Here is a 19,378-nt window from a genome sequence, read left to right on the forward strand (position 1 = left end):
CGCTAAGAGGATGGGCTTCATAGGGAAGGTGGTTTTGCACAAGCTCTCGGTAACCAGACTTCTTACCACGCTAAGCTTGGCTCAACAGCGGAAGCCAGGCCTAGAGAGATTCGTATTGCTTCCGCGTACATGAGGAAGCTGTGATAATTACAGTTAGAAGAGATTTGCCGGTGCTATGGTTCCCAGCAGCATAAAAAGTGCACTCATTTCCCACCGATAACTTGGAATCCGTACCCAAATATTCATTCCTCAATTACCTATCTGGCCTCCAACGATCGATCATCATGAAGTTCTCTACTTCCCTTGCAATGCTTGCAAGCATTCCTCTGGCTCTCGCTCTGCCAGCTGAAGTTCAACCCTCTGTCGAACAAGCAAAGCTTCCTGACGAGCTGGCCAAGGTCCATCAAGTTGACCCTGACAACTGGCTCCAGGCGGTCAAGGAAGAAGCTGCCAGGCAGGAAGCCATAGCCGCCAACGAAACCGACACCCTCGATTCCAGAGCCAGTTGGATCTTCCAAATCTATGGCATGTACACTGACCGTCTGGTCAACGTGGGCGATGTCGATACCTTCTACATGCTCTGGCAGCGCATGTACGACGTATCCAACGACCGCGGAGGTCTCTCCGATGTCAGCCGTGGTGCTTGGAGCAAGTTTTGCAACGGTCCTTCTGCAGGCGCCGGCGTCAGCACCAACTTTATCCTTGATGGTCAATGGGGCGCTGTGGGCCGTGTGACTGGTTGGGCGATGCGAGATGCCTTGATTCGCTCCATGTGGAAGATGGCCGATGGACTTGGCCAGAAGAACGGTTACACTGTCTATAACAATTGTTACGGCTTTACCTGGCAGGAGGGTAAGCCGAACAAGGCCAACTCTGCCTGTGGCGGCTTGTCAAAGACCAAATGTCCCAAGAACAAGGACTGTCCGTTGGAGGGTATGGAGTGCACTGGCATGAAATGGGGCACCTGGCTTCCTAGCATCATGCGCATGAACGTCTACAACCGCGACGGATCGCTCCGTGCCGATGCCTACCAAGCTCGAGTCGCCTCCCAGGCCCTTGGTTCGGGTGGTTGTGGAAAGGCAGGGGCTATTGCTGCCTTTGTTGCTGACTTTATCCCGATTGCCGGTCCATACTTTGCTACTGGTCTTCGTATCAACTGTCTGTTTCAGTAGACTCCAAGTACAAGGGTCAGATTAGAACAGATGGAAGGGTGATGGTGATGCTAGCTGGGGTGGAACTAGGCCTTGGTCTTGGAGAAATTTCGAGATAGAAAGGATACTGCACAGTCTCGATAAATCAAATTCATGGCACATACCGTCAGACAAGTTGAAAGCGTAAATTATATCCGCCATTTCCATAAATCACATCCAGCCCGCTCATACAATACTTGATTAAATGCAATGGAGTAGTAGGAATGTGTAAGTAACCAGACTTCTTGTACAAGCATCCCGCGCTTGCTCTATCCACCTAATCTTCGTCCTCATGGCCTGCCTCCAAAGCTATCCTTCAACTGAAAATGCTAAATCCTCAAAGGAATTAGAGGAAATCTAACAACCCCACCATGATCAAGAGTTGTCCAAGATAGTAAAGTGCCCAAACAGTGTGCTCCATCCAAGCTCGATTGCGTGAAATGGGAGGAAGTAAGAATCTCTCAATGGCCAGCAGAGTATCCGAAAAAGTAAACATGATTGCACCAAAGATCAAACGACTACCATCCATCGTGAGTGCCGCAAGAACCATGGCGCAAATTGCCATGGAGTAGATGAGAATTGGAATCTGGAGCCCATCTCTTTTCACTTTACGGGCAGGCAGCAATTTGGTGAGCATGCCAACAGCTAGCGCCATCATGAGCGAGGCAGAAAATACCCTCCAGTTTTCAGACAAGAGGGCTTCTATGCCACCACCACTTTGAGCGAATAGGGCGATGTAGAAGAGGTGTGCAATCAAGAAGCTCCCCAGGCCGCAAAGGAATGCTTCAGCTCCTTCCCAGGCGAGAAAGCTGTCTCCAATGGCGCCAAAGGACTGGGCTGCGACAAGTAGAAGAGGAGCATGAAGTGTAATGCTCAGAATGGATAATATTCCGATTGCAGATGTCTTTTTGATCATGCGTGAGACGCTTGGCGGTGTGCGGTTGTTGAGGCCGTAACTGACAGCAGCCGTGAGGGACAGAATGAGTAAGGCATGGTGTAATAATGTCATGGTGTTTTATAGAGTTGTCGTAAAGATTGGCGCGAAAGAATTGAAAATTGAAGAGAAATGAAAGCCGTCAAGGCGAATGTTGTTGAAATTGATGTCAGATCTCCAACAGACGCGACGAGGCTTGATATTTTTTCACACGTGATCTCCTGTTGCCTCGGTTCCGAGATAGGTAGGTAGATATAAGGCCAGGGGGGTTGTCAATTGGCCGCTGGTAAGCGCCCAGGTCAAGTAATAACATGAGGTGGAAATTGCAAAGGCAGCTCAATATTTAATTCGATCGAGGTATCAAATAGACAGAATAAAGAAATTGTCATGCGATGTGAGCCTTGGCGGTTCAGCCACCAACAGCGACAATAACAGAAGGGCTCACTATCCGAAACATTTCCATTGCCGCCAAGAAAACAGCTTGCAACTCGCTAGGAACAATAAACCGACAAAATCATGAATCATTAGGCGTCAACCTTCTCAATCTTGCCAGTCTTGACATCATAGATGTAGCCAGTGATGGGGACGTCCAACACCAGCGGGCTCTTCTTGAAGAAAGCAATGTCGTCTCGAACACTTTGCTTGAGATCGCCAAATGGCAGGAACGCAATGTGATCGACATCCTCGTTCAGGTCTTTTCGGACCTTGGCCTTGATGTCGAGATCGGAAAAGGTGAGCATGCCACAGTCGGTCTACTTTGTTAGTGACGCCCAACATCACAGGACGGGCACTTACATGATGGACAATGATAATCTCTCGAGTTCCAAGAAGCTGTTGAGAGATGATGACTGATCGCAGAGCGTCGGTTGCACGACCGCCTGCATTGCGGATCACATGAGCAGATCCTAACTCGATGCCGAGGACCTGGGCAGGATCAAGTCGTGCATCCATGCATGCGACAACTGCAACGTGCCTATGGCCAGTCAGACTTGATGCAGGATGAGTGTAACCTAGGGCCGTACCGAGAGGGCGGGAGAGCCAGGTCTCCCTTGTCAAAAGCAGCAGCATACTGCGCATTGGCAGCCTCAAATTCAGGAACGATAGAAGACATGGTAAAAGCCAAAATAGGATCTCAAGCCAGGGATAATTGCCCATCAAGGTGTTTATCGCGACCGAGAAGGGTTTATATGTCCTCGATTCAGCCCGTTTCTGGGCATTTCGCAATCGCCATGCGCGGGGTTTCTGTCGCAATCGTCCATTTCTCGCTTGTTTGGCTTGAATGGGAACATGGTGTCTTGACTTGGCCAATGAACGAAACCGTGAACCCCTCACCTTGGCGACGTGCCTCGGGCAGATTGGGCTAGCTGGCGTTGATCTTGTCGGTTTTGATAGTGATAATTCCAATTAATTGAGGATCAAGTGACGGGTTTGTGTCTTGATAAGGTGTGCTTTAATCACGCGCAGTTCAGTAGGTGTTGCGCATTATCCGAGACTTCCTCATTACTTCTAGTATTCTGAGTACCTCTTCTATACGTATCCGTGATACTAACACGAACCTCGACGAAAGCCATCAGTCTCTTTGTGTAGAGAGCAATCAGTTAAGCTGACAGGGCCAATATGACATGGAAAAGCTCAGCTTGGCTTGTTTTGTTGAACGAGTAGCTTGGAGGCAAGCTCGCAGTCGCTGCAAGGACTTTAAAGACGGAATAAATTGGCCAACCGGGTTTAAAAACACATATCCAGTCGCTCAACCAATATGTGATTATAGAGACATACATCATGCCTGGATACCTACAGTTGTGCATAACTGTGAGTATAAATTATCCAGACACTTGGCCAAGGAATTTCTCGAGAGGCCATCGAAAGGAAATGCGAGAATGACAATAGAACAAACAGTATTCTGAAGCAGGCCACTTGACGTACCATATGAAGACCTTGGAAAAATTATAAAAACTCAAAGTTAATGTTCTGTTCTCGTCGTCCAAGCGCAGCTACGATAGACCAGAAGAAGATTTCCTCCACATAATCGCCAGAACACCCCAAGGCATCATTATGCGCACAAAGAGTTTTCTCATACCTTTCTATCCCAAAACGGAATGAAAGATATGACAGGACTTGAGTGGTGACAGTGTTGGTTGACAGACAACGACGTTCCAAGCAAGCCAATTCTGCCCATCATACATGTCCCTAAACCGGCGGTTTACCCTAAACCAGCATTAATAAGAGGCCTCAGCCGCAGGTGTCTCAGGAGCAAGCGAATCAAAGCCAGTCAGGAATTGATAGTCCAAACTCTGAGCTCACCTGACACGGTCTAGACTTGTAGCTAGTGGCGTAAACCAGGGGTTCACAAATCGATATTGGGGCGGGAGCTGGTTCTAGACCCGTGAGAGCCTTGGCACACGATCAATTCTCTGCACCTGAATGCTGGTCTGAAACACTGTAACTCCGTATTTTGAGCAATCAAACGCCCTTCTTTATCGAGGATTTGCCACAGGTTGGTATCTGCAATCATCAAGGGAGAGTTTTTCCCAGTCATGTTTGTCCCATCTTCATCGGAGACGGGAAATGCAGGCTTTTATTCACCAATCTTCAGCACCCTCTACAAATAGGTGCCTGCCAATAAATCCATTTCCCTAGCCCCTACGGAGCAGAGTGTACTGCTTTGCCGCCAAGGCTGACTTTGCAGGCTCTCGTCACAGTTGATAGTGTGCGGCCAGCCAATAGATCGAAGCATACCACACACCGGCTAACTTCTTTAGTTGGAGGCTTGCGACAGGTTGGGTGGCTTGGGGCTGAAGCACTTTCAGCCCCCGAACGACTCTCGCGGCATTTAGGGGTGTTTAAAACCGGGATGCATCTGGTTCTTGGCTCTTGCGATCTTGGCTTCTTCAACTTGGCGTGCATCATGGCTTGGAATTCTTACGGCTCGTATACCCAGGCCGCTCAAGGGCCGGACGACTCCTATGGCGATCTGAGCTACGACGCTTATCGAGAACCGGAGACGGATAGCTCAGGTATGCTGGTCACTCCCGCACTATATCTCAACAAGGTGGACAAGGGGACTAATTGAGTATCAGTTAATCTGGATAATCGCCCGGTCAGATTCTCCCGAGAGGGCATGGACCCATGGGACTCCCTCCACCCCGTCCCTTCCTTGATTGCATCAAATCAGACTTGGGCCAGCCAATATAACGATCATGACGAACAAGAGGAGATTAACAACCTCAGATGTACGTCTACCCTCAACTCTGCTTTATTAGATGCTGACAGTATGTAGATACCGCGGTTGTTGACGATGCCAATGACTTTACACTGAAGAACGGCTACGATCTGCACGCAAGACGCCAGAACAGGCACACTGAATTAATGGTAGGCATCACGTACTACAACGAAGAGAAATCCCTCCTATCTCGAAGTCTGCATAGTGTCGTGACAGCATGCCGCAGAATCCATGTCCTCAAACGCCATGACTTCTGGAACAAGGGTGGACCCGCTTGGCAGAAGCTCGTTGTCTGCATCACTATTGACGGGCTCAGGGCTGCTGACCGAGGAGCCTTGGACGTGCTTGCTGCTATTGGAGTTTATCGACATGGTTTACTGAGAGAAACCGTGAATAACAAGCCTGTTCGCGCACACGTGGTAAGTGACAGTCTCTGAAGTCTGGCGCAAGAAGCTAACAAGCCAGTTCGAATACACCACCGAGCTCTCGGTGACGGAAGACCTCAAGATTGGAGGGCTCAAGAGTTCACAGTTTGCAAACTTGACAAATCCTTCTCCCGGTCCTACCCAGTTCATCTTAATCATCAAAAACGAGAACTACGGAAAACTCAACTCTTATCGATGGCTCTACAACTCGGTGTCAAGAATACTCAACCCTGAGGTCGTTGTGCACCTCGACACGGGAACTAAGATTGAACCAACCGGCTTGCTATCAGTGTGGAACAAGTTCTACTACGACAGGGATCTCGGTGGGGTGTGTGGTGAACTGAAGGCTTCTACTGGCAAGACTTGGACGAACATCCTGAACCCCTTGGTCGCGGCCCAACACTTCGAGTATAAGATCGGGTTCCAGCTGGATAGGACATTCGAGTCAGCTACAGGATACTTGGCTCTACTTCCGGGGGCCTTTTCTGCCTGGAGGTAAGGAACCAGTCTGACAAGCAAACCCCTCCTCTTAACACATCATACTAACACCTTATAGATTCCGGGGACAGATGGGAAAGCCTCTCGAAGACACTCTTCTCGGAGACCCAACTGTAATACAGACGAAGAGTTCTCAGAGACCGTGGAATCTCAACAGATACTTGGCCGACGATCGTGTTATTTGCTTCCAAGTCGTCAGCAAAGCAGGTCAAAAATGGCATCTCGAGTACGATAGCTCGATCGTTGCCAGAACGGACATTCCAACCTCTACGGTGGATTTCATTAACCAGCGAAGGAGATGGTTGAACGGCGCGTTCTTCTCTACCATCTACGTCGTCACACACTGGGGCCGCATGTATCGTTCTGGACACAACATTCTGAGACTGGCGGCCTTTCATCTACAGTTGTTCCACAATATCCTCGCTCTCATCCTAGCCTGGTTCTCTCTCGCGGCCTTCTTACTCACTACTTTTACGATCAACGATATCGCAGGCGATCCTCCGGAAGGCAAGCAAATCAGCGGTTTCCCGTTTGGCAAGGCCACTCCGACCGTCAATGCCGTCCTCCAGATCGTCTACCTGGCCATGATTCTGTTTCAGTTCATCTTGGCCTTGGGAAGCCGACCGAAGAACCATGTCGTTGGGTATACAGTGTCGTTTCTCATGTTTGGCTTCATCCAAGTCTACATGATGATGAACCTGATCTATCTTACAAAACGGCTCGTCGATTTTCGTCTGGAGAATGATAATGGCAGTAACTATGCCTATATTAATGAATACTTTACAGACCTGGGACCTGCGACAATCATCACAGCAGGAATATCGATATTTGGCGTGTACATCGCCGTCGGTTTCTTGGCTCTGGATCCATGGCATCTCTTCACTTCATACGCCCAGTTCTTGTTCGTATCATCTTCCTACGTCAACATCCTCAACATCTTTGCCTTTAGCAACGTCCATGACGTCTCCTGGGGCCACAAAAGCAAGCGGCAAGAGCTTCCATCACAAGAACCTTCCCGGAATTACCTACTACTAGCCGAAACGCGAAATCGTGTCTCTGGAGCCAGCAACGCAAGCCTTCACGAAGATATCCACCTCATTGACGCCGAGTATGAAAAGGTCGTTATTCAAGCCTTGACGCCAGACCCGGTGGTGAAAACGGAGAAGCAGCCGAATCAGAGCGACTCGCTACTGGAGTTTCGAACAGTTCTCCTTGCTAGCTACATCTTTTCCAACTTTTTCCTCTGTCTCATCATTCTCAACGACAGCTTGAAGCCTCTGGCGTTTCTTGGGTCAAGCTACTGGCACAAGATTAGGTTCTTTCAGTTCTGGCTGTGGGCCAATTCGGTTAGCTTCCTGCTCCGTTTCGCAGGGAGCTTTTATTATTACTTCATGAGGTATCGCAACAAGTTGTTTCGGCGGCGCTATTAGAAGCTAGGAAATCATGATAGCTGTTCAATCAGCGGCGTTCGGGTCGGTTTCAATGGGACTGGGTTTATATCTCAAGGAACGAGGAAATTAGAAGTTCCGGGCTAGGGAAAGCCAAGCAGCGTTGAGAGGTAGCAATGAAACATGAATTTTGGTCTTCCTTTGTGTTTAGGGACGCATATAGCCATCTTGACAGCATATTGGCACTCACTCAATTCGAAGCTGAAGTGAGTAGAAGGCTACACAAACCCAACCCATCCACCACCTGCTACGACGAGCCTACATTGAAAAACGCCAATGCCAGTTGTTTCATTATCTTCATAATCTCATTTCCTATGAGGTCTTTATCTATTAGCATCTGTACGTCATTCAAGGGCTGATAGGATGTGGCGCCTGTTGGTCCCGGAGTCCCAAAGATCGGAGCTTGATTTAGCCTCCGATGAGGGGATAAAGACGTGATCAGAGCCGCGACAAGATTGTCCGCAACCAACCACGACTCAAATTAATACAATATGGGAAACACAATTTCATACGATACCAAAGAAAAAATCCTCGATCTTGGTCCCCAGGGTAAGATCAAGGGACTGCAGTACGATGATAAGGCGATACGATATGCTGGAGTCCCATATGCTTTACCACCAACGGGAGAGCATCGATGGCGAAAACCACGACCACTTCCTCCCTCATATTCGTATTCTGGACCAGGGCGCTCTTACGATGCCACATCCTTTCGGCCTCCGTGTGCACAAGGAGCCCAGATCCATGGCGCTGCTCCAAAGCCTGGATCTGAGGACTGCCTCGTTGTGAATATCTGGACACCGGTGAAGAAACCAGAAGACCCAAACAAGAAATGGCCTGTGATGATTTGGATCCACGGAGGTTGGTTCCAGATAGGCAATCCATCCCAGGATCTCGACATGGATCCTACTGAGCTGGTCGGAACCAGTGGATTGGATGCCATCTTTGTTGCGGTTGGATATCGCCTCAACATTTTTGGCTTCCTTGCGACTCAAGCCCTTGGCGATGAGAATGGAGGCGAGGCAGCTGGTAACTTTGGCCTTTGGGACCAGAGGCTTGCTATCGAGTGGGTGTACGAAAACATTGCCAGCTTTGGGGGAGATGTCAACAACATCACACTCTCTGGACGAAGTGCAGGCGCCTACTCTGTCGAGGCCCAAACCCTCTACGAATTCCGAAAGAAGAACAATGACGGTCCGGCTGAGCCTTTCCATCGCATCTTTATGACATCAAACGCCATTCCAGCACAGCCCAAGACCATTGCTGAAGTAGAAGAGCAATTTGATGAAGTTTGCCAATACCTGGGGATTGACTTGAGCTTGTCGGGAGCCGAGAGGCTTGCGAAGCTACGACAAGTAAGCCAGGAAACACTTCTGGCCGCTATCCCGAAGCTTAACAACCATACCTTCCGTCCCGTTACTGATGACATATTCTTCCATTCCGGCATGGTAGAATACCTCAGAGACGGAGGATTCGCCTCCGAGTTCAAAAAACGTGGCATGAAACTCCTCATTGGCGAGGTGCTGAACGAAGACAAACTCTATGCCCAGTTCAACGCACCTGAACAAGGAAACATCGACGCTTTGCGCTTGCAAACATCCAACTACTACGCTCCAGCAACAACCGACCGCGTCATCAAGCAATACAAGCTACCTGAGGGCACAGATCTCAATGAATGGAAGGCCGTTTTTGGAAACATCATTGCTGATGGACAGGTCCGCGCCCCGGGGCGTTTCTTTGTGGACAATCTGCACAAGCATGGCGTTCCTGTCTCGGATATTTGGAGGTATCAAATCGGTTACCGGCTTTCTTTTATTCCTGAGAAGGTGGCTCCTCTTTCGTATGGTGTAACACACGCCATGGATAAATCTTACTGGAAGTGAGTATCGGGTTAGACTCTGAATGAGGGGTGTCATACTGACTTTTCGACAGCTACTCTATTCACCACGGGCCGACTACCGAGGAGAAAGCCATGATGAGTGAATGGATTCAAAATCTCATTGCATTTGTCCAGAATGACAAGGATTTTGACTTTGGAACCCGGCAAATTGAGCAACACAAGATTGTGTCGCCGGATATGAAGATCGAGGTTGTGACTGATGGTCGTTTCAAGGAGTTGAGTGCCTTGGGGGGCGTCTTTGCTCAAGGTTGAGCGACTAGTTGAGTACCACTAGGTCTAGCCAGGATGGTTAAATTAGCTTGCTGTCATTATGCCAAACATAACACATCGCGAACGAATTAAATTTTGATAATATATACCGTTGCCTATATGACATGTAATGTTTCAAAATATCTTTGTTGTGATACCACTGGTTGGGGTTCCCACCAAACGTCTCATCAAACACACAAGAACAAAGAAGCCGATTTTCACCCAAACCCTCCAGGGATCAAGCTCTGATCTACTGTTGTGTCATTATCTCTGAGTAAAGGTTACTTGTGGTATGCAAGGTCTGTCTCTCGGTGACGTTGAACTGGCATACCATACGTGTTCTCGTGAATGAGAAATCTACTTGTCGGAAACCACCATTCCTGCAACACGAGGTATTGATCAATAGCGAACATTTTTCTATTTTCTTCATACAAGAAGCTGCTGGGTTTGACGTCGTTGATACGGCACTGTCATTGACTGTTTGCCTCGTTTGTTCGGGAAAGTGCGTCTGCAGTGATGAGGCAAGCAGAAACCAACCAAACACGCATGCACGCATTCACACAAAGCCATCAAGCAAATAGAAAATCATCTGCCTGATCTATCATTAACTTCCTATCAAGTGGTCTTGATGGCATTTCTCTACTCCGCCATCCCACTCCTCCTCTCCCTCTTCTTCCCACCCTCCTCAACGATGACTTCGCTCAAGCTTCCCATCAGATCGTCGCAAGATACGCAGCCTGGGGCAGCGATATCCATCATGCCGGAAGTTGACAGTCGCCTTCTAGCGGCTCCCATGGAGATACATCAGCACATTCTATCCTTTCTCCCTGATGCGCCCTCTTTGGCTGCGGCCGTACTGTCCTGCCGACAACTCTATGTCGCCTTCAAGGACCAGGAGCCCGCTCTCGTGCGCACCGTCTTGACTAACTGCATCGGAGCTGCCAACCTACCCGAAGCCCTCATGACCCACCGGTGCTCGCCACCCTACCTGAGTACCGATGTCGAACAGCAGCCTCGTCCACTCCACTCTAGAATGGAAAGACAAGTTGCTTACGTCTCGCGCTTTATCAAGCGGCTCAAGCGATCTGATTTTGAGGATGCAACTATCTCCATGACTGAGGCCCTGGTCCTCAGCGACTTCCACGTCCAGACCGTCTCGATTCTCGCGCAGCGATTCATCGTCATCTGTACCGAGCGCCACGATTGGCAAGAGCCACTCAAGGAGAGCATTGAGAAGCGTCCCGTCTCCCGACTTGAGTGGGAGAGGATTGAACGAGTCTTGTATCGCTTCGAGCTGTTTCGAAAGCTCTTTGGACGCTTCGTTCAGAGTGAGGAAGAACTTTTGCCTCTGACTAAATCCTTCCTCAAAAAGTTTGCACCTTGGGAAAATGCCCAGCTAGGCTGCATTCATGAGTTCCTGGCCCGTGAAGTAGGTCAAGGTACGTCACACTGACATGGTTCCAAGACACAATACTCACTTCTTCCATCTAGTCTACAACTACGTTTCTGCACATGACATTGTCTGGGGAGCGTACCGTATTACCCTCAACGGATACGGCGGCGGGGCGCATCAGCACCTCATGACTCTTGGACTCACGAGTATTCTCGAGATTGCTCGCAGCGAAACCTTTGAAGAGAAATCCAGGCTGGTTGGGGGCGGAATCCCCATTAAGAGAATGAACAACGCCTTCCTGAAGTGCGCTCTCGAACACATCTGGGACATACACGAAAGAAGCAAGAAGCTTGTCAAGGCCATGCGTAAGATTCCTCCTTTCTTCTGCGATGGCGATGATGGCGCCGAGGATACCTGGCGTTATACGTTGGAGGAGAGGGTCTATGACTTTTACACTGACCCTCTCTTTGAATGGGGCTGTGTGATGTGGGACTCAGCCCGATTTGACTTCCTGGAGATTTACGAGGAGCGAGAGAGAAACGCTTCGACCGTGTTTAATGAGCGCAACGCAACGTTGGGTGTGATTCTTGGGGCACCCGGTTTGATCTTTACGAGCTTGGGCATCGTGGGTACTGGGCCGCGGACAACCGACCCTCTTCCCAAGCTGAGACTTAGACACACTATCGTTCTTGTATCTTAGCTAGGTTGGTAGTGGTATAGATCCATCGTCGGGTGTCTGGCTGGCTGTCCGCCCAGGCAGAACGAGGCAGCGTGGCTGTACGAACCAACTACCAATACAAAGCGAGCAATCCACAGCCTGATTCCCGACAACCACTCCTGCGCCACGCTGGCAATGCATTGATGCCTGAGGTTGTTAAAGTCCCCTCCGTGAGATTTGTCTGATCATTTCCCCGAATTCTTTCACTCTTTCTCCTTCGTCCTTGGTTAGGTCGCGGATAGCCGACACTGGTGTCTTGTTATCCCACACCCGACTTCAACACATGCAGGCCCTTTTCTACAGTATCAGTCACCTCTCTCCCCTGTTATTTCTCTCCTTTGTCAGCTCCATTACTCTCAAGTTGCCGTGAGTGGTCGACTGCGACCTACTTCCTGCACGCGTTTCAATCCCTCCACAATGTCAGAACCAGCCGCCGAGGATTACACGATTGGCTGGATCTGTGCCTTGCAAGAAGAATTTGAGGCCGCCTGTCGCATGCTGGACGATGAGTTTGATGGCCTAGAAGCTGCCGATCCCAACGACGACAATACCTATGTCTTCGGCCGCATCCATAAACACAATGTTGTCATTGGATGTCTTCCATCTGGTATCTACGGCACCACCTCTGCTGCTTGCGTTGCCAGAGACATGGTCCGGTCCTTTCCCAACCTGAGGTTTGCCCTCATGGTTGGAATTGGCGGAGGTGCTCCGACACCTGAGAGGGACATCCGGCTCGGCGATGTCGTCGTCAGCGAGCCCAAAGGCGAGCTTGGAGGGGTCTTGCAGTATGACTTGGGGAAGCAACTGTTAAATGGCGAGTTCAAACGAGCAGGCCAGCTCAACGCTCCCCCACGAGTGCTTCTCGGTGCCCTACCCGAAGTCCGTCGACGACACAATGACCCAAGGAAGAGGCATTCTATGGCCGAAAACTTGATTCGCATGGACGACATGCCCGAATATTCGCGCCCTACTTCCGACAACCTTTATCGCGTCGACTCTCGGCACCACAGTGGCAGGCTTTGCGACCAGTGCGATCCTTCGGGACTGGTAGATCGCCCCTCACGTGCTTCAGACCGAACAGTTGCTATCCACTATGGCACCATCGCATCTGGAAATACGGTTATGAAGAATCCCACCGAAAGAGATCGATATGCTAGTGACCCAGAGTTGAACGTGCTCTGCTTCGAGATGGAGGCAGCGGGCTTGATGAACAACTTCCCCTGCATTGTGATTCGAGGAATCTGCGACTACTCTGATGATCATAAGAATGACGAATGGCACAACTACGCAGCTCTCACAGCCGCCGCGTACGCGAGGGATCTTTTAAGTATCGTGAGACCTCAGAAGGTAGCCTCACAGCCAGCATGGGCAGGCAAAATCGAATCCCGTTAGTGTCATTACCTGGATATATATGTATCTATGTTCGATATTCTGACGAGCAGCAGTTCTTGCCGAATTCTGTGAGGATGTGAAAGAGGTTGTTCATCATCAGCGGAGAGTGGAAGAGGAGAAGCTGTGGCAATGGGTCTCGCCAATAGACCACTTCAAAACTCAAATGGACAAATCTCGAAGTCGAAATCCCGAAACCAGAGCCGGCCAGTGGCTGTTGGATTCGCCAGAGTTCGAGGACTTCCTCAGCGGACGCAGCAACAGTCTCTTCTGCCCAGGCATACCCGGAGCCGGCAAGACAGTCCTCACATCAGTCGTGGTGGACTATCTACTCAAGCTGCAAAAAGACTCTGACGGCAATGACACTGGAAAAATCGGAGTAGCCTTCATTTATCTCGATTTCAAACAGGAATTTGAGCTAGGAAGTCTTCTCGGGAGTATTCTCAGGCAACTGGCCGCCGATGATCCTTCTACTCTCGACAAACTACACAAAGAACACAGCAGCAGATCCCAGTCGCTCCCACTCTCCAAGGCACGGGACATTCTTCAGTCCGTCTTCCCTAGCTTTTCGAGGATATTCATTGTTGTGGACGCACTTGATGAAGCCGACCAGCACCTTTATGACAAGCTTCTCTTAGAGATCTTCCATTTGCAACGAACATATGGAGCCAACATCTTTGCAACCTCGAGACACATTCCGGATATCGAAAGGAGATTTGAAGGAGCCAAGAAGCTTGAGATCCGTGCAAGTGATGAAGATGTGCGCAATTACGTAGATAGCTACATTACCAGGTTCCCTCGCTTCGTCGCACGGAGTCCAGAGTTACAAGAGGAGACCAGGAAAGGCATCGTCAACGCTATCGATGGAATGTCGGTAAAATATCCTAACCTTTTCCGAGATTATACTGATATCACTTAGGTTTCTACTGGCAACCCTTCATCTGGACTCATTGATCGGAGCCCGATCTGTGAGAGCGTTCCGTGATACTATAGGAAGCCTCCCAACTGGCATCAACGCGTACGACCACGCCTATGGTCTTGCCCTAGATCGAATTGAAGGTCAAGTTCAGAACAGACGCGATCTCGCCATTGAAGTTCTATCGTGGGTTGCCTATGCAAGGGCCCATCTCACAACTGCTCAGCTTCAACACGCTCTTGCTGTCATTGTCGGCTCGACGCATTTTGACGAGTCCAATATCCCTGACATGAACGACGCGATCTCTGTATGCGCCGGTTTGGTTATCGTAGATCCAGGACGCGACATTGTTCGGCTTGTTCACTACACGGCTCAAGAATACTTTGATCGAGAAAAGAAGAAGCGGCTACCACATGCGCAGAGCCATCTAACCACCGTCTGCCTCGCGTACATTTCACTCGATTGCGTTCAAAACATCTCCTGGATATATAGGAGCGGCCTTAGGCGGCATCAGAAATACCCCTTATATCGGTATGCCACAGTGAGCTGGGGATATCATGCTCGCGAAACGTTGGTTTTTCTCCCAGCCGTACTTGAATTTTTGAAATGTGAAAAGAAGCTGGAAACGCAACGACAAATACTGGCTTCCGTTCACATTGGCCATACTGCCTACAACAGTGAAACTAAAAAGGGAATAACCGGGCTTCATGTGGCAGCTTATTTCGGAATATTGGAAGCAGTACGGCTCCTGGGAGACGAAAGCTGCCTTGATCTAAAAGACAACTTCGGCTGGACACCGCTCTTATGGGCCTCACTCAACGGACAGGCTGGAGTCGTGGCTTATCTTCTCGACACGGGCAAGGTACGCACAAATTCTGCAGGTTCAGTCTCAACAACGCCGTTGCATCTCGCGGCAAGAAGAGGCCACCGGGTCGTGATGGGGCTGCTACTCACAAGAGGTCATGTCGACGTGAACGCTCGTAATGAAAGCCGCGATACCGCATTACACATTGCTGTGTCTTACGGGGATGTAGCTGCGGTTGAATTACTTCTTGATCATGGTGCAGATTTGAACAAACGCGGCCGCAGCCACAAAACCCCGGCTGAGCTTGCGATCGCCAAGGATGATGCCGCCATCATCAGGCTGCTACTTGGGAAACGCGAAACCGAGCTGAACAAGGTTCGGCTACTGAGAAAAGCTGCCTCTAAGGGCTCTCTGGCTGTTATTAGGTTCTTGATTGACAAATGCAATGTGGATGTCAATTCAAAAGACGACCATGGTCAAACAGTACTGTCGCTTTCTTTGCGTTGGAAACACACGGAAGTGACTAAATTCCTTCTGGCGAATGATCAAGTTGACTTTATGTCAAAGGGCCCTGATGGTAAGTCAACCGCTCTATTTGGCTGTGGTTAGACTACACGCAACATGGCGGTGCTCAAGTTTCTCCTGGCCAAAGACGAGGTTGATCCAAACTCACGCGACAATGCAGGACGCTCAGCCTTATGCTACGCAATTGCCAGCGGGGAACTAGACATAGTCAAGATTTGGGTCAAGGTGAAAAACATTGACCTCAATTCCACGGATGAACGGGGTCAAACACCACTCTTGCAGCTGGCACGCGAGCTGTGTTGGTCTACCGCCGTCGTGCACCACGCCAGGGCAGCAATCTCTAAACGCGACAGGGATTGTTCTAGCTGTGCTGACTGGATCGTGAGCCTCTACCACCCAGATTCTTTATTAACTAGCGCTAACCCCACAGGCGGATAAAGCTCAACAGACTGAAGTCGACGTCACGATGCCCTTGATCGAGGAATACAAGCGCATCTTTAACCTGCTGGTAGACAGAGGTGCGGACCGTGGAGCTGAAGACGACGACGGGTATACGATAGAGTCTTATCAGCAGATGGAACGGAGTCTATGGGAATCGTTCCAGGCTGATGCTCGCAAGACTTGGAAGGAGACTTGCCAGAGAAACTCCACGGGCGGGAATGCATGCTCCTTCATCACTCTACATTCCGAGCGGCCCGGGCCGTCCTTCTCCTCCTTACTTTGGTAGTGCTGAGGTGCCTGTTGGGGCAAGTCATGTCTAATAGATCTCGTCTTTCTACAGAAATATTGATGGCGTTCACCATGGCAGCCAGAAAAACCGCACCTGGACCTGAGGTGATTCCCTCGGATACCGAAGGCATAGTATGCGGCCTCATACACTTTGTGGCCAATCAAAGCGACTGGTGCCTTGCATGGGCACTTGAGCTGCCTGGGGGTGGCTTGGAGGATTACCCCCGTATCAGCTGAAAACCCCTCCCCCTCCACTTCGTGGATCCTTCAAATAAACTGAGATCCTTCAATATCTTGTCAATGTGCTCTTTGATCCTAGGACACATGATGGCAGACACTGTAATCACCTTTCAGTACATCCCGTTGTCAGGCCCTAAGAATATCCGTGTTCTCATCCTGCATCCCGCTCGGCGGTCAAACCAGCCAATTGAATGCTCATTTAGGGAAATCACCCACCAAGGCAATGTCGCCTCTGCCGAATACGAAGCTCTCTCGTATACATGGGGTGCTCCAAGAGGCACTCGGACGATTCAGTGCGAGGGCCGAACAATCCTTGTCACTCCCAATTGCGAGCAAGCTCTCCTCCATCTTGGCCAGAGATTCAAGCCACGAACCCTTTGGATCGACGCCATTTGCATCAACCGGCAGTCCACCGAAGAGAAGAACCAGCAAGTTTCCATGATGGGGGAGATTTATACTTCTACCACTCGCACGATCCTCTGGCTTGGGCCCAACACGGATGACAGCTTGGATTCGGTAATGCGGCATGCTGCGCGATATGGAAACATGTATCAGGGCGTCAAGAAGGCTTACAGGAAGGTAAGGCCGGATGATAGTCTGCCCTACGGTGAAAGTCTCTTTGAAGCACCGATCCTTTGTTAGTACAGCATGTTGATACCGAAACTTGGCCTCACTAACAAGACCAAGCTGCTGCTGAGACTGAACGTATAACAAAGGTCGTTTCAAACCCCTGGTTCCTCAGGATATGGACCATCCAAGAGTTCCTCCTGTCAAAGTCAGCCGTGTTTGTGATGGGAAACCTAAAATGTCCTCCTTTGGCTCTCTACACATACTTCTGCTTTGGAAAGGGCCTCACAACCCGAGCAGACATGGCCCACTTCAGAATGCGGAACTCATTGCTGAAGATGATGCCTCCATCAACGAACGATCATTATTTCGTCAACTTCATGATCCTTGTCATTCAACTGGCAGCGCTCAACAACGCGACTGATCCTCACGACAAGGTCTACGGCATGCTGGCATTTCTCAAGAGCAGATGGCCGGACCTGCATCTCCCTGTTGTTGAACTCTCTCTCTGTTAAGACTGTATATGAGCAGTTTACGAAATTCTTAATCATCACCACCAAGGGACTATGGCCCCTATAGATCACTCTTGGGTCCTCCGGTCCAAAATCTTATCTCTCAGCCTCCTAGGTTCTGGACCTCAGCAATCCTGATAGTGTATTTCCCGGAGATAGACAAGGATTCCCCCCCTTGAAAGGAAGCGAGTATACCACAAAGTCTCTCTTAGCCGCAGAAGATACAGGCCAGCTCCGCGTGCGAGCCAAAAAGATTGAAGCCATCACTCGAATAAGCACCAGAATGCCTTGGGACCCTATTTCGGGCAACATATCCCCCAAGGAGCTCGACCAAGAGCGCTCTCAATGTCTAGACCACTGGGCTGCTTTCGTGACGGACACCGACATGAATCATAACTAAAGTAAATCACCATATCTATTTTACTATATGGTGCATCCCCAGGGTTTCGGCAGTTTCACACAGTCGGAGGAAGCAGAGCCTGTTCCGAACCCGAATTATCGAGCGTTGCGAGTCATCACGTATCACCTAAAATATCTCCGCGTGAGACGACAAGCAGAAGATGAAGTCAGCATAATAATCTCAACTAATACATGGGATTCTGATGACAAGATCGAAAAAGGGAGAAGAGAAAGGAGAAAAAGAGGGAAGCAGAGCAAACTCCCTCTCGATCTGACGACGATGCACGAAGGCTAGACAGATGTGTTTTGTTTCTCACAAGCAGGGGAAACCTGGCAACTGGTCCTGGGGACGTGCGCGTTGGGGACAGGATGTGCGCCATCGAGGGATTGAATTCCGAGTTTATCGTAAGGCGAAAAGGCAAGGGGTATCAGCCAGCGGGCAGAGCGACCGTATGTCGGTACGAGTCTCAGAAGGCGAAGCAGGAGAAATAGAATCCCACCGATTGGACAGAGAACGAGCCAGGGGTTTTCGAGATGCTGCTAGTTTAAGTCGTTACGAGTTTTCGGGTTTGGATGTCACCTCACGGACGCTACCATAAAGAGTAATCGCCGATATCTCGACCAAGACATTGATCAAAAACCAAGACAAGATTAACTGGAAACCATCTTCTTCCAAGGCCCATGTTATGCAGGAAACGCTCGATAAATATGCAGTCACTGCTCGTATTCAGCAACGAAGCCATCGTCACGTTTCAGCTGCATCTCTGCGGTGGCAGTGTTAGGCGCTGCTTACTCTGAAGGATCACGCCAAGAAGGATCGTCATCTCGCTTAAATTGGTAATTATGCCCCCGTCAACCTTAAAGAGCCACTGTTTCCTCTTTAAACCTTCCCATCGGTTCCACGGCGTCAATCCCTACGGTCGTTACATTGTCATTCATTTAACGTATATGATAAGCGAGCGTCGCATCCAAGCGAGCGTCGCACTTTTCCCTCTTACACCTAACCTTTCATTTGATCAATTGATTCTCAACCAAAAATCATGTCAGACTCAAATACTGAGGCTAGGACCCTCCTTGCCCTTCAGGCCCTTCAAAATAACCCAAGACTTAGCATCCGACGCGTTGCAAAGACTTATAGGGTCTCTGATCATAGGCTTCGTCGCCGCCAGCAGGGCATTCAATCCCGACGCGATACTATCCCGAATTCACGCCGACTATCTGATCTAGAGGAAGAGATCATAGTTCAGTTTATTCTTGACCTAGATTCACGAGGATTTCCCCCGCGACTGCGTATTGTTGAAGAAATGGCCAATCGATTACTCGC

The 19,378-nt window shown here is 49.7% G+C and overlaps 7 protein-coding genes across 7 annotated transcripts; 5 read left to right on the forward strand and 2 right to left on the reverse strand.

The window, feature by feature from the left end:
• Positions 1 to 308: 308 nt before the first annotated feature.
• NECHADRAFT_52610 (uncharacterized protein) lies at positions 309 to 1,172 on the forward strand (the record flags this gene model as incomplete). The annotated part of the gene is made up of 1 exon (XM_003041960.1): positions 309 to 1,172. One exon carries the CDS (start codon positions 309 to 311, stop codon positions 1,170 to 1,172), a length of 864 nt encoding a protein of 287 aa, XP_003042006.1.
• Positions 1,173 to 1,346: 174 nt separating this feature from the next.
• On the reverse strand, positions 1,347 to 2,199 carry NECHADRAFT_72790 (uncharacterized protein; the record flags this gene model as incomplete). Its single annotated transcript, XM_003042026.1, has 1 exon — positions 1,347 to 2,199. One exon carries the CDS (start codon positions 2,197 to 2,199, stop codon positions 1,537 to 1,539), a length of 663 nt encoding a protein of 220 aa, XP_003042072.1. The 3' UTR covers positions 1,347 to 1,536.
• Positions 2,200 to 2,447: 248 nt separating this feature from the next.
• Positions 2,448 to 3,253, reverse strand: NECHADRAFT_72792 (uncharacterized protein). Its single transcript, XM_003042027.1, has 3 exons — positions 3,147 to 3,253; positions 2,920 to 3,097; positions 2,448 to 2,876 (listed from the first exon to the last, which is right to left on the reverse strand). Exons 1-3 carry the CDS (start codon positions 3,233 to 3,235, stop codon positions 2,649 to 2,651), a joined length of 495 nt encoding a protein of 164 aa, XP_003042073.1. The 5' UTR covers positions 3,236 to 3,253; the 3' UTR covers positions 2,448 to 2,648.
• Positions 3,254 to 5,403: 2,150 nt separating this feature from the next.
• On the forward strand, positions 5,404 to 7,697 carry NECHADRAFT_52578 (uncharacterized protein; the record flags this gene model as incomplete). Its single annotated transcript, XM_003041961.1, has 3 exons — positions 5,404 to 5,763; positions 5,810 to 6,264; positions 6,326 to 7,697. Coding segments are annotated over 3 exons (2,187 nt in total), but the record flags the coding sequence as incomplete, so codon positions are not given.
• A 509-nt stretch (positions 7,698 to 8,206) lies between these two features.
• NECHADRAFT_52559 (uncharacterized protein) lies at positions 8,207 to 9,864 on the forward strand (the record flags this gene model as incomplete). Its single annotated transcript, XM_003041962.1, has 2 exons — positions 8,207 to 9,591; positions 9,645 to 9,864. 2 exons carry the CDS (start codon positions 8,207 to 8,209, stop codon positions 9,862 to 9,864), a joined length of 1,605 nt encoding a protein of 534 aa, XP_003042008.1.
• Positions 9,865 to 12,206: 2,342 nt separating this feature from the next.
• NECHADRAFT_72796 (uncharacterized protein) lies at positions 12,207 to 13,364 on the forward strand (the record flags this gene model as incomplete). Its single annotated transcript, XM_003041963.1, has 1 exon — positions 12,207 to 13,364. Exon 1 carries the CDS (start codon positions 12,390 to 12,392, stop codon positions 13,362 to 13,364), a length of 975 nt encoding a protein of 324 aa, XP_003042009.1. The 5' UTR covers positions 12,207 to 12,389.
• A 109-nt stretch (positions 13,365 to 13,473) lies between these two features.
• On the forward strand, positions 13,474 to 15,691 carry NECHADRAFT_52483 (uncharacterized protein; the record flags this gene model as incomplete). The annotated part of the gene is made up of 3 exons (XM_003041964.1): positions 13,474 to 14,231; positions 14,281 to 14,847; positions 15,196 to 15,691. Coding segments are annotated over 3 exons (1,821 nt in total), but the record flags the coding sequence as incomplete, so codon positions are not given.
• Positions 15,692 to 19,378: the final 3,687 nt, after the last annotated feature.

Source organism: Fusarium vanettenii, assembly GCF_000151355.1.
Source record: "Fusarium vanettenii 77-13-4 chromosome 11 genomic scaffold NECHAsca_39_chr11_5_0, whole genome shotgun sequence".
NCBI classification, from domain to species: Eukaryota; Fungi; Ascomycota; class Sordariomycetes; order Hypocreales; family Nectriaceae; genus Fusarium; species Fusarium vanettenii.

Excerpts from the sequence above, each read along its gene's own strand:
- NECHADRAFT_72792 (XM_003042027.1), bottom strand. The coding sequence starts at position 3,235 with ATGTCTTCTATCGTTCCTGAATTTGAGGCTGCCAATGCGCAGTATGCT. Across the intron at positions 3,098-3,146 it reads CTGGCTCTCCCGCCCTCTCG|GCACGTTGCAGTTGTCGCAT; the intron begins GTACGGCCCTAG and ends GACTGGCCATAG. Across the intron at positions 2,877-2,919 it reads AGATTATCATTGTCCATCAT|ACCGACTGTGGCATGCTCAC; the intron begins GTAAGTGCCCGT and ends CTAACAAAGTAG.